At 38.7% G+C, this 13,562-nt stretch overlaps 1 protein-coding gene across 5 annotated transcripts in view; it reads left to right on the top strand.

The window, feature by feature from the left end:
• Positions 1-13,301, top strand: part of STK39 (serine/threonine kinase 39) — a 278,661-nt gene extending 265,360 nt beyond the window's left edge. For all 5 annotated transcript variants that reach the window (XM_070580065.1, XM_070580064.1, XM_070580067.1 and 2 more), the window contains exons 17-18: positions 2,694-2,758; positions 11,762-13,301. In XM_070580065.1, coding sequence (XP_070436166.1) covers positions 2,694-2,758; positions 11,762-11,836 — 140 coding nt within the window. In that variant the 3' untranslated portion in view covers positions 11,837-13,301. The remainder of the gene's footprint in view (positions 1-2,693; positions 2,759-11,761) is intronic.
• The last annotated feature ends 261 nt before the right edge of the window (positions 13,302-13,562 follow it).

Genomic DNA, 13,562 nt, shown 5'->3' with positions numbered 1-13,562 from the left:
ACAAAAATAGCAAGAAATAGATTGCTCACACAAAGGTATCGTGTAGCCCCGGAAGTAGGGCAAGGGGGCCACCATCTTGGGGGCCTCAGGGAGTATATTATGTGTCCTGTGCGGCCAAGAGAGAAAGAAAGCACACATGACTGAAGATAGTGGGCTGAGAAGGAGAGTAGGGGCGAGCTCAAGGAAGATAACTTTACTAGAATCTGCATCAGAAATGAGAAATCAGGCAAATGAATTTTATTTGGGAAAGCGGGAGGGATTGGAAATGAGTTGATGGCCACTGACTAAGCAGGCTTCGGAAACCCCATAGCTTTTGGAAACTAGAGTACCTTAAAACATGAAGTTCGCTGTTAACAGCACATACTTGAGAAGTTCTATAGTAACAAGCAGCCCTACCCAGCCCTTCCTTCTCAGCTCATGTTCCAGGTAAGGAGCATTTTTATTTTTGAAATCCAGGTGCACAGTCAGGAGAAGGGAGAAAACAGTGACACCCATCTTTTTAATGAGCATTGATACTGGAAGAGAAATTAGCATCACCCTGAATTTTGTGTGATGTCAGTTAAATGATGGTATTTTATACCACTTTACAACAAATTAGAATCAACTAAATTGAAAATAAGCCTAGCAGCTGGGATAAGTAATCAGGTAAGTGGCCAGTTTTGCTATTTTTGCTTTGAGCTGAAGACAGAATTTGAATTTCTAATGTCCCTGAGGTGTAGGATTCACAATTGGGGAGCGAGATTTCTGGGATGATTGTTTAAGATGCTAGCAGCTCAGTCTTGCCCTTCAGTCTACAACTTGCTTAGCCGTGTTCCTTGGAAATTGGCCCTAGCACATATGTGTGTACTCCAGAGAGAGGGCTGTGAATTAGTGTAGGACAGAGCTCTGCTTTTGGCTGAGCATTAGAGAGCAGCCTGGAAATAGATGACCCAGAACAAGGCAATAAATCATCTGCATGAACTGAGAGTCTCTAATGAAAGGACTGAAATTTGTGGGCAGACTTTATGGCCACTCATGAAATAAACCCAAATCAGAGGAACTATCAGAACACTTCTATGTTTTAAGAAAATGGTGGCTGTGTTCACTTGCAGCAATTTGCATGTAGTCAGAATGCCCTGACAGTAAATACTGGCTTTGGTGGACAGAATATTCTAACAGAGCTTTTTACTCCATGAGCCAATGTTTCCTGCACAGATTACTAGATGATTTTAATATCTGAAATATGTTCAGGAAACTGTTACGGAGGCCAAAAGAAGTTGGCAGTGATAACCAGGCTGAGTTGGTGGCCCAGGATGTAAGTGATGGATGTGTAAGTTTGCTTCTATGTGCAAACGAAAGAGCAGAAAAAGATGAAGGGAGAGAAGGGTGTTACCATAAATGCAACTTTGCAGTTTGCTCAGAATGGAAGTATTAAGAGGGCAACAGATGAAGATAAAATGATGCCTGTAATTATGGTTTATAAAGAGAAATAGGCCATACTGAGTATATAATTTTCACTTTTTTTCTCCTCTGCAGCTGATGGATTCAATGAAATAAAGTAATCTGCAGAAAATCCATGTATCTAGGTTGTTTTCAGTCAACCTTAGGGAAATATAAAATTGGCACAGATTTCTTTCTACTCTCTACTCACAAACTTTCCACTTGAAACACTTTTCTCCGAAGACTTATGTTTACTATTTTATCTTAGTTTTTTTTAATCTTAAAATATTCAGATAACTTTTCAGATACCTAATTACTGAAGCAGCAGTTTTCCTCATGAAAAATAAAAATGATGAATGGACTGTCTCCCCTAATTTCTTCAATAGTGATAACTTCTCCTTCCCTGATCGAGAGCACTTACTTGACTTTCAGTACTTTGTACTTTAGGTTTGGGGATGGAAAGAGCAAGGTTTTAAACTTCCATCATCACCTTTTGATAATTCTGTTAATAAACAGTACCCTAAGCCAAAGCAGTAAGCAGGGAGAGCCGACTTCTCTACTAGAGCATCAAATATGTCATGGCACCAAGGAGATGATCCTTCAGTCCCTGATGAATCTGGCTAATACAGAAAACATGTCTTCACAATTGAGCTCCAAAGTGACAGCCTCTAGTCCTCGACCCTGTTCAGCTGACTTTGGTATTGCTCACTGTGGCACTTCACTGGTTTGACAGATCATTGTGCTCTGAAAGCATAGAACATATGCCCGAGTTGTAGAGGTTATCCACTGTATTTTGTTGCTGTGATAAAAATGGGTGCAGAGAATTGAGTGAATTTATAGGACAGGAGTTCAAATGTGCTGACCTCTTTTTGCCAGAGAAACCGTTCTTTGCAATACCTCTCCTCTTTGTTTTGTACTGCCCTCTCCTGGCTAATAAATTTCTTAGTAATGAGTGTTGAGAGAAACCAAGTGGTAAAAACACTGGGGGCTGCTATCATTTCTACTTTCCATGAGAAAGTAACTTCTCGTTATATTTTCTGAAATGTGGGATTCAACGCGTAGTGATTAATTCAGATGTGCTTAAGACATAAGTTGTTGTAGAAATTGTTGGTATGAGAGTAATTTGGTCATTTATATGGACATTGTAATATCCGTGAAAGAAATGATTTTGCAGCTTATAGCATCATTAGTCAAATTTTCTAAATCATTGATGTGAAAATCCAGTGTTATTGGAAATAATTTGGACACTTTTTCTCCATGTTTGTATTTTACAGTGGCTGCTAATTTACAGAAGATTGTAGATGATCCCAAAGCTTTAAAAACATTGACATTTAAGTTGGTAAGTGAAAAGTTATAGAAAGAAGGTACATATTTTGCATGCTGTGCCAGCAAGGAATAATAATATAGTTTTAATAAGCTACTCTGTAATTTTGTTGTTATTTTCTTTTGGGATCCATTTTTGCGTTCATCATTTGCCGCTTCAACATTTGGGAACATTTTCTGATCGCAAACGGAAATTTCCTCTTCCATGAACATAACTTGTTCTTTTACCATCACGTCTTTAACTAAGAGTGGCCATTTGAGAAATCTTGAAGCCTGTACCATTTTGTTTCTAGTTTGTATGGCAACTCGACCATATAGACAAAATTAACCTGACTTCCAAGCAACACTCTTAATAAAGCTTTCCTGAAGCGAAAGCCAAGTGGCTCTAACTTTTAAAAATTGAGGCTGATTGTTGCAGAAATGGTTTAGGTAATTGGAAGCAATTGTAGAACTACTCACTGAAGGCTGGTGAACAAGGACGTAACATTTTAACTCCGCATTTCAAATCACAGTAACAGATTCCCGTGGAGAGGAGATATTCCAGCAGTTCTTCTGCACTAGTGGATTTTAAATTTAAGAACTAGGGTGGCCACAGATATACAGAATACTGAGCATTTTGAGGTCATTGTGAAACCAAGAGATGGTGATCATGGCCGGAAATGGAGAGAAGTCCAGACAGTTGAAAGTGACTATTTTCTTGAAAGTTTTAGCAAATAGTACATTAAGTGACTCATTTTAAAATTATAAATTAATCTTTGCAAATGCAAGTCAGAATGCTGCAAGCAATTTACAATCAAGATGACCAAAACTTTGCTGTGCACAACATATATTGATGATCTGTCTTTTTTATTTCTTGTAAAAATTTAATGGAAAATGTGTATGGCCAAAAACGCTAAATGATTAGTTACAGTAAATGTTAGCCTCGTGCTAATTAACTTTCTGGGTTTTGCTTCTCATTCAATTTCAGATGGCTAGGCCGTATGATAAAAGAAAAACACAGAGATTTTCACAAAAACAATTTATCTGAAGACATTCATTTTGTTTTGATAACAGAACGTTTTATTCAGTCATAGAGTGATAAATTAACAAATTGGAAAATTCATCTTCTGGCTTGGGACTCTTCTGTCATCTCTGTTATGTTTCTAATTAACCTACATCTTTATAAATATATTCCATTTATATGAGAATATATTGATGAGAAAATGGCACCCTGTGTCAGTATTTCAAGCCAATGTTAATGTTTCTCTATTCATTTTTTTTATACCATAAAAAAGAAGTTACAACATATCACCTCAAGAGCATTTTCCTAATTTTGAATATGCAAAAAGAAAAGATAAGAGATTAAAACTTTCATACTGGCTTATTCCCAGTTCTAAACTTGCTTGCTTAGGAAACAGGAACAGCAGCCCTGGCCCTTTCCTACTCCTCAGAAGGTTTTGTAAAAGCACCTACCATACTGTCTCCAGAGAGACAGTAGGAATGATGTGGAACTCCCCCTCATCTCCTGCCTTGAGCAATTTGTTAGTTCCCTGGATTCTCTTTCTTGATTCTGTCCTCTTCTCTTCATCCCCATTTCCAGCACACTAGTGAGATCCTCTTGTATCTTCTGAAACTGATCTTCCTGGCTACAATTTTCCAGCCTCCAGTTCTGTTTACCACACTGAAGCTAGAGCAGGAGTAATTCTTCCTTAATTCCAAAATGCTCCAATACTCGAATAGTTCTCCACTGTTCTTTAAACTCAAGCCCCTGTGCATAGCTAAGGAAGCCCTTCCTGATCAGACCTCCCTTTCGGTCTCCTGCCTTACCTCTATCTCCCCTCACATTCATTCTCTCTCTCTCTCTCTCTCTCTGGTTCTCTGTCTCCTCCTGTTTTCATGTGCCGACCCTTTGTATGTACTTTCTAAAATATCCTTCTCTCCCAGCTTCTCCAGGCCTCCTCTCTGTCTCACCAACACCTACCTACACATATTCCAATTTTCTGCTTAAATTTTACTTTCTCCAAGAAGCTTTCTCTGACACACAATCCTGACTCAGGTGCTCCTCCTGTATCCTCCCCCACCAGGGTTGTAGTATATTGAAATTGTGTGGAATCTTACTCATATCTCAAATAAGTCTAGAGGCTCTAAGTGGGCAGAGACTTCTGTCTTGGATCGCCCAGTGCCTGGCACAGTGGCTGCCACAGGGACTTGATCATAACTAATAGATATCAGAATAACACAAAAGTCATTTAGAAAAACTTTAGCCATCATTATTTATTTTTCCTTTACATTTTAAAATCTCTGTAAAATAATTAGGATTGTGACTTCTGCTTCATGCCCTCTGTTTACAGAATCTCTTAAAATTCCTTGGCCTTGCCTGCAGAAATAACAAGAATCAGTCTTTGTCGTGCATCCACTGTTTGCCAGACAGCGCACGAGGTGTTGTACAATCTTCATCTCAGTTCGTTTAGTCCTCCTGATCCCACGAGATGATGATATCATTAGGTCCATTTTACATCTTTGGAATCAGAGGCTCTGTGGGGTTAACTTGCCCAGGATCCTAGGGTGCAAAAGCTGAGATTTCAACTCTGGTCTAGCACCTCAGCCCATACTCTCAACAACTACTTATTCTTAGAGGCAGGACCCTGCAGCCTTATAGTTTTACAATTTTCGGTTTCTTTGTGGATTCAACCTTTTGGATGACTGGATACATTTACGCTAGTTAAGACCAAATCTCCTTTGTAGCTCAAGCAGATTGAGTAATATTGGCCTGTCTCACAGGAGAAGCCACACACGTTTTCCCTTCCCCTTATAGCTTGAGAATGTAGTAATAGGGTGTTAAGTAAATAGAAATTGATGGCTTTTTCCTAAAAGATAGTTAAAGGTGTTAAATAAAGCCAAACTCAGGAGTAACCTTCTATTTCTGTCACTTAACTCTCTGTCCAGCCCTAGTTAAAACCTGAGAGGGTTTATTTGTTATCAGTTGCCAGCCAGTTTGAGGTCCACTTGACAGAGCTAACTTGAACTGAATTTTGGCCTCGTCTTTTGTAGCACACCAACAACCTGGGGAAACCACAGAGATTCAAATAAGTTTGCCTTCATTCATCAGTTTGGTTATTTTATTGAAGAATAAAAGATCAAAGTATTTCAGAAGCATTTTTCCTCATAAGCTACTGGTGCTCATGGTCCTTTTATTTCTGAGCTTTTATCTTGTGTCTGTGTGTGTGTGTGTGTGTGTGTGTGTGTGTTGAGGAAGATTGGCCCTGAGCTAACGTCTGTTGCCAATCTTCCCCTTTTTGCTTGAGGAAGATTGTGACTGAGCTAACATCTGTGGCAAACTTTGTCTATTTTGTATGTGGGACACCGTCACAGCATGGCTTCATGAGCAGTGTGTAAGTCCAGGCCTGAGATCCAACCCAGCAAACCCCGGGTCTCTGCCACCAGGCTGGCCCCTCAGCTTTTATCATTTTAATCTCAGAGCTTTCTTTACTTTCCAGAGGAGACTGTCATGTGCCTGAAAATTATGTAAATGAGAAATCTTGATACTGTGGTTTTTCACCTTACTGCACAATAGTTTTACTCAAGGAATGGTGGAGACTCTTTAGAAAATTACTAATGCCTAGGTCTCACACCAAATATCCTAATTTAATTTCTGTTGGTGCAGCCTGGGCTTTGGGGATCTTGAAAGCACCCGCTGGTAATTCCAGGGTTTAACCAAGGCTGGGAAGCTGACTCATTTTCCAATCTCTTTCCTCTCCCTGCTCCCACCACCGTTAGAAATATTTGGCTCAGGTTTGAAAAGGTGTCTCTTTTTATCTTGTGTATCTGCTAATATAAGAAAAACAGTGGCCCAAGGAGCAAGGATATTGGTTGTATAAAGAAGTGCATTTACTTTTTTCTCTGTGCAATGAGATCTTTAGCTTCATTTGACGGTAAGATAATAAGTGAAGTATGATTTCCGTGGTTGGCACAGCCAGGGGCGGCGAGATCAGAAACCTTCTTTCTTATTACTTTTTAACAAAGTGGTTTAGGCATAGAGGGCATTTCAGCTCAAGTATTATGTGCCTTGGGTTAGGTATATCAGTACTGTATTATTGTGTCCTTGTTATAAGCCTTGAGGCAAGTCTTCATAAATATTCTTTAAGTCAGTTTTTAATTTGCTGCCTTGCAGTTTTGTAAAGTAAGTGAGTTTTGCTGCTTTCAACGTAGAATTTTTGAAATTGCCTTAGTGAAAATATGAAATAAGATATTTAATTTGCCCTTGAAGATAGAATTGTAAGTACATGTAATTAACATCCAATTGGTACACATTTACATGAGCATTATAGATTTTAGTTACGGAAGTTTAATAACATGCATTGCAGATAGCAATTTCATAAGCATTTCGGCGATTAATGACGAAAGAGCCTTAGTTTTAGAAGCTTTCAGCTTAGGCATAGTTGGAGGCTGCATGACTAATGTGACATTTCCCAAAGTTCAGGTAAAGAGAGCACTGAAATGAGATAAAAACTCCCCAAGAGTATTAACTTTCTTCCCCTGTTGACAGGAGAGAAAGATGAGACAAAGATCTTAAAGGAAACTGTCAGTTCAAGGTCCAGGTAGCAGCTCTGAGCCTCCTGCTCCAGTCTGAAACAGTGGTTCTCCAGGTGTGGTCCCCACACCTACAGTGTCATCTTCACCTGGAAGCTAGAAACTGTATAAAAATGTAAATTCTGGGGCCCCATCCCAAGCCTAGGGAATTAGCCTCTGGGGAGGGGAGCACACAGGAATCTGTGTTTTTACAAGCTCTCCAGGTGATTCTGATGCAGGCTAAAGTCTGAGAATCATTGCTCTAAAAGAAACTTGGAGGTTCACACTTTGGGAAGAAGCACTAGGCTTTATATCACCTGGGAGGCTCAAAAAATCCCTGTGCCCAGGCCATACCCCAGAACAATTCAGTCACAACCTCTGGGGTGGACACGGGCATCAGTATGTTTTCAAACTTTCTGGGTAGTTCCAAAGTGCACCCAGGTTTGTGGTGGAGAATCCTGGTGATTGATGCTGGACAACCACATCTTCAGCTCCTCCACAGGGTGCAGGCCACGTCTGCTGGTCTGGCAGGAGGGGTGGGAGGTGGGGGTTTCCAGGAATCAGAGTACCGACACTTGAGTGAGAGCAGTCCTGGTGTTACACTGTCATGCGAAGTTCCTGATAATGTGTCCATTTTCCTTTGAAGCCAAGGTTCACAAAGTATGGGTCTTGGATTTCTGGGATTCCTTGAGACCCTTTTAGGGGGTCCTGGATGCCAAAACTCTTTTCATTATAATACAGAGATATTACTTGACCTTTTCCATTGTGTTGACATTGGTGTAAAAGCCATGGTGGTGAAAACTGCCTGTGTGGGCACAAATCACGGCAGGAGCATCACACTGTACTAGTAGCCATCATGTTCTGCAAAGCCCTCACCCAGTCACTGTAAAAAATTAAAATAAGAAAAAGCCAGTTTCACTCAAGAATTTTCCTGATAAGGCAAGAATCGTTTATCAAATCTCCACTTGATGACACATCTTTGTAATACTCCGTATGATGAAATGGGAAGCACTCCTGCACTAGACTGGAGTACAGTGGTTGTCTCCTAGAAAAGCATTGTGAGACTGTTTCAATTGTATACTGAACTAGCCATTTTCTTTCTTTTCATGGAATACCATTTTCACCTGAAAGAATAACCAATAAACTATGGTTATTCAGGGTAGGGATTTGGCAGGCATTTTTTTTCAAAATGAACCAAGTGAGCCTGACACTTCAAGGAAAACAACTGACAATATTTGTTGTCAATAATAAATTTCAACTTTCAAGCAAAAATGAGTTTTCCAAAATTCCATATCTGCCACTGTAAGCTTGACAGATCCTCAAACTTAAAGACTTTTCTGATGAGATTGGTGATAGGTAATATTAATAAATATGATTTGCTGACATTTTGTAATGAAACATTGATATTGTGTAATGAAATATGTCAATGTTTGGAAGATCTGCATAATTCAGTGATACTGAAACATCATACATGGGTAAAAGATCCATTCAAAGTACAAGATAGAGACCAATGGATTTTTATTTAACAGAGTATGAAAAGTTCAATTCCACATTGCAAGTAAGCTTCAAGAAACTACCACTTGACAAGTTTTGGCATAGTAACAAATGATAGCCACAGTTATCTAAAAGGCTATTAAAATACTCTTCCCCTTTCCAGCTACAGTCATGCACCACATAACAACATTTCAGTCAATGATGGACCGTGTATACAATGGTGGCTCCATAAGATTAGCACCATATAGCCTAGGTGTGTAGTAGGCTATACCATCTAGGTTTGTGTAAGTACACTCTATGATGTCCACACGATGAAATCACCTGACAACGCGTTTCTCAGAGCTTATCCCCATCATTAAGCAATGCATGACTGTACATGTTTGGGAGAGGCTGGATTTTCTTTCTGTTCTTCAAGGAGAACAACATAAAGCAATAGACAGTGCAGAAGCAGGTCTGAGAATCCAGCCATCTTCCATTAAATAAGACAGTAAAGATATTTGCAAAAATGTAAAGCAATGCCAGTCTTCTCAAATTTTTATTTTGTTTTGGGAAACTATGGTTATTTTTCATGAATATTTTATTTATGTTATGTAATGGGTTTATTGTTATGTTTAATGAATTAGTAAGTGAATATTTTAGAAATTTCTGTTTTAATTTCTAAGACAGTCAATATAGCCTACATAAACATGTTTTACATTTTTAAATACAATATTTACTGTATTACTGTAATAATACTTTAACATTAAAAATGATGTTTAAATAGTTGTTAAATTTCTCAGTTTTAATTTCTGAGACAATCAGTACACTGAACATAAGCTTCTGGAGTCCTTGATCAAGAGCGTAAAGGGATCCTGAGACCAAAAAGTTTGAGAACTGCTACTTTAAGGGTCCGTGGTCCCTTTCTCTAGATTTCAGGATCATTTGCATATTGCCCTCAGTGTTTTGCAGGCTACAATGAGAGAGACCAAGGACTCAGCCTTGGTTAAAAGAGAGCTAGTGAGGTAGTGGGGAAGGGAGGGCTGAGTGCCTTGAAGGAAAGCCAGACACCCTGGCCTGTGCCTCTTTCCCAGGAAACAAGACATTCCAGTGTAGCAGCATGAGGCAGTGGGGCCATAGAGTGGTCTCCCTGAAGCCTCCCTGTGTGATGTACTCACAATAACCACGGGCTTGATCACCCAGTCTCATTGTAAACTCTCACTTCCATTACTCTTCACAAGAAGGATTTAATATTTTCATTTTGTTTCTAGTCTGTTTAACGATGATTGGATATTTTATTCCTAGTCACTTTAACTTCCTGCTGTTTTCACATTGCGAATTTCTGCTGTAGCTTTCAAATGCATCGATGTGCTTCAAACTTGCCAGTCTGACCTTTTTGTCACCACCAGCAGCAATAGTTTGTCCTCAGATATTTGTCAGTTGTCTGTTAATTACACAAATTGACTCTGCCCCCATTCAGTGGGTGAGTAAATGACGTTAGCAATAGCTACAAGGAGAGAAGATGGGAAGGTTTAGGCAGATAGATAAAGAAACAGTGGTAGGAGAACGAGAAAATTGGTAGGGGAGGTGAACATTACAGTGTCACTATGACAAACACGAAAAAAAAATCTCAGCTGAAAAGCCTTCTATGCCTGTAGTACTTTGATAAAAGCGATAAAGAAAGGAGCGTTTCTGATCTTACTGCCCCTAGCAGTGCAAACAAGGAAAATTTTACTTTACTGAATATCTTATCTGTCAAGTAAAACTAAGAAATCTTTAGACAGGCACAAAGTAAATTCTTTAAATGTTAACTAATATTTCTGCTCTTTTAGGCTGCAGATTTTCTTATATAAGCATAACTACTCACACTAAGTGTTATGTTAAAGATAATTATTTAAAAATATTCAAGTTATGCTCTAATTAGCTTCTTACTTTAAATGAGCTTGCTGGGGTGGACAAAGGGCCGAGTTTATGGACTGTGTTTTTGAAGCATGCTAAGCAGGTTCATTGTGATGATTGCAAAGAGCTTTTTCCCTGGGAAACTAATTGTTTTGACAATAATTTAGCAGGAATTAGGCCAAGAAAAGGTTTGTGTGGCCTTTTGGTAATTAATTGCCTATTCCTGTTCATCAAACTTTTTTCTCCCCATTTGTGGCACTTACATAATGTCCAATTCTGACTTATGTGCTATAGAGAGAAGAGACAGCTTAGATCTGAGTAATGTGTGTGTGTGCAGGAAAGGGAGAAAAGTGAGAAAGAAAATAAAAATAACTTATGAATTAGGACCAGTGAGAGGTTTGATGGGCAGTGGCTTATTTCCAGTTCCTTTTGATTTAAAAATAATAAAGTATTTGGCATACTATAATTTGGGCCAGTTTTAGGCAATAAACGTCAAATTATTACCAGCAAAATTCTGCTATGAAAAAAAATCTATTAGGGTACCTTTCCCTGTAAAAATTACTCACAGGTATTTAAATAACAGTTGTCTACATGAGCCATGCCACTACTTGGGACCACTTTTTTTTCTGGCCAGTTTTACAGAGGAGATGATTTTGGTAAAAACAGAATTACCCCTGAGTGACCTGTTTGATCTCTTCTGCTCATTTTCATAATATTCTTGTAAAAATTATTATTAAGGAGCTCTAATTATACAGTATATTTAAAATCACTTTAGTTGTTGAAAATTTGTATGTGGTATCCTGCCAGTCATGGGGTTCATTGGCAGTTCCAAAGCTGCGAGCCTGGGCACGGTGGTGTTTTAATGGGTGACAAATCCTGTCTCCCTTATTTTCTGTACTTGGCGGCATGGTGACCAGAGTTCCTAGAGCATTTAGCACCTAGAAGTTATTCAAGAGAGTGACTGTTGGGATCTCTCCTGGGAGAGATGGGACACATGGCCTTATACAGACTGTGCCCTTGCTTGGATCAGCCATCACGTGGACACATCTGTAAAAACCGGCAGCGACAAACCAGCACTGAAGGTTTCTTTTTCCCTTCTCAGGCCTCTGGCTGTGATGGAGCAGAGATTCCCGATGAAGTGAAGCTGATCGGGTTTGCTCAGTTGAGTGTCAGCTGATGTATGTCCCTTGACCTCGCCCTGATCTGTCATGCCTCCCTCACCACACTCCCCTCAACCCTTCCCTCTCCACTTCCTCCCACCCCCTCACTCCCAGTTCCCAGCAAAATCAGAAGATTGTGAAGAGGCCGACTTCGACAAAATGGGATAAAAATGAATTTTTTTAAAACTTACAACACTCCGAGTTCTGCTTTATTCTCTAGCAATCCACAGTATGAGAACAAGCAAATGCCACAGCTGCACGACTGTTGCTAATTTTTCCAAAAGCTGTTTAATATTCCTAGCAATCAATTCGGATATCCCTTAAGTGAAAAGAATCTGAAATACACTCAGGTGGTCCTATTTATTGGCAACAAAAGGAATTTTTTCTATCAGAAGCCTATTTCTTCTTTCATTGTTCTTTCTGTTATAATTCTTTAATTGTACATCTGACAATACTGCCTCTTATGTTGTATTTAGAAATTAATATACTTATAAAATTAAGATTTATTAGCCAAACTTGAATTCTAGTTTTAAAACTGTGAATTTTATTTTTCATATATTTATGCATTACACACCTTAGCTATGAGGAAAAAAACATTTTTGATTATATGCTTCTTGCAGTTAATCTCTTGTTATTTAAACAAAAAGTTTCAGGTCTATCTTTGGAGTATTTATAACTTCTGATTTTTGAAATGACTGAATTAGGAACTAGGATGCTTATTCTTTGGGTTTGTTTGCCTAAAAACCAATCCACAATCTGATTGTCTCTTGGGAGAGGGAGGTGCCTTGCAAACTTTCATATTAAGAATGTGCCTGAGGCTGCTTTACTCTGGAATAGTCTCAGATCTAAAATTTCCTCTACTTAAAGTGGCATATGTAAGTTTTGCTTCATTGGAACGTTTAGAATGCTATATAAAATGTTGCCATTCTTTAGATTGCTGATTATGTACCCATCTCTGATTTGACTTCTCCTTAAGTGATAGGATTTGTTGTTCCAAAGGTGATAAACTTGAAAATACCAGAATCTGAGTTTTACTTGAAATTCTGCAGAATACCCAGATGGAGTAAAAAAATAATAGAAAGGGTTTTGTGCAATGACTAAAAGGTAAAACGCTGTTAAGTTTCAAGAATAAATACTTTCAACCCAAGTAGCTCTCTGCTTGACTATATATTATGGAATAGTAAACCTTAGGATTTCAAAATTGGGGTCTAAACTTTCAGGGAGGTGGGCTCCCGGGATGGTACCATTTGCTCTTTCCTAGCTAACCCTAGATATGGCAGCTCTTTAATGTACTTTAAAAAGCAAATATATATTACTAAGGAAAAAAAAGTTATTTATAATTGCCTTGTCATAATTGTTAAGGTGTTCTAGAGCCATTTGCATACAATTTAATGTAATTTCATTCCATTCTATTGTTTACACAACGATTACTCAAAGATGACTGCAAAGGTAAAAGGAAAATAAAAGTGTATTGCACAAAGAGATCGTGTCACATTGCTTTGTTCCTCCTTTAGGTATTATCTGCATTGCTGCTGTGATATTTAGCACTGTCATAAAATGCCTAGTGAGAATTAACTAGTGAAAGTGCTCCAGAGGAAGAATAAGGCATCTATCCAGTCACAGAGAATCAGGTTTGACGAATAACTAGAATTAGCTTGAGGAGAGAATGAAAGACAAACATTCACACTTCACATAGACAGACTGTCTTTGAATTAAAACCGGAGGGCTGCAGGGGACAACACA

The sequence above is a fragment of the Equus przewalskii genome, chromosome 17 (assembly GCF_037783145.1).
Source record: "Equus przewalskii isolate Varuska chromosome 17, EquPr2, whole genome shotgun sequence".
In the NCBI taxonomy this organism is placed as follows: Eukaryota; Metazoa; Chordata; class Mammalia; order Perissodactyla; family Equidae; genus Equus; species Equus przewalskii.
Note: the sequence above shows the minus strand (reverse complement) of the source record. Positions and strands in the feature narration are given on the sequence as shown.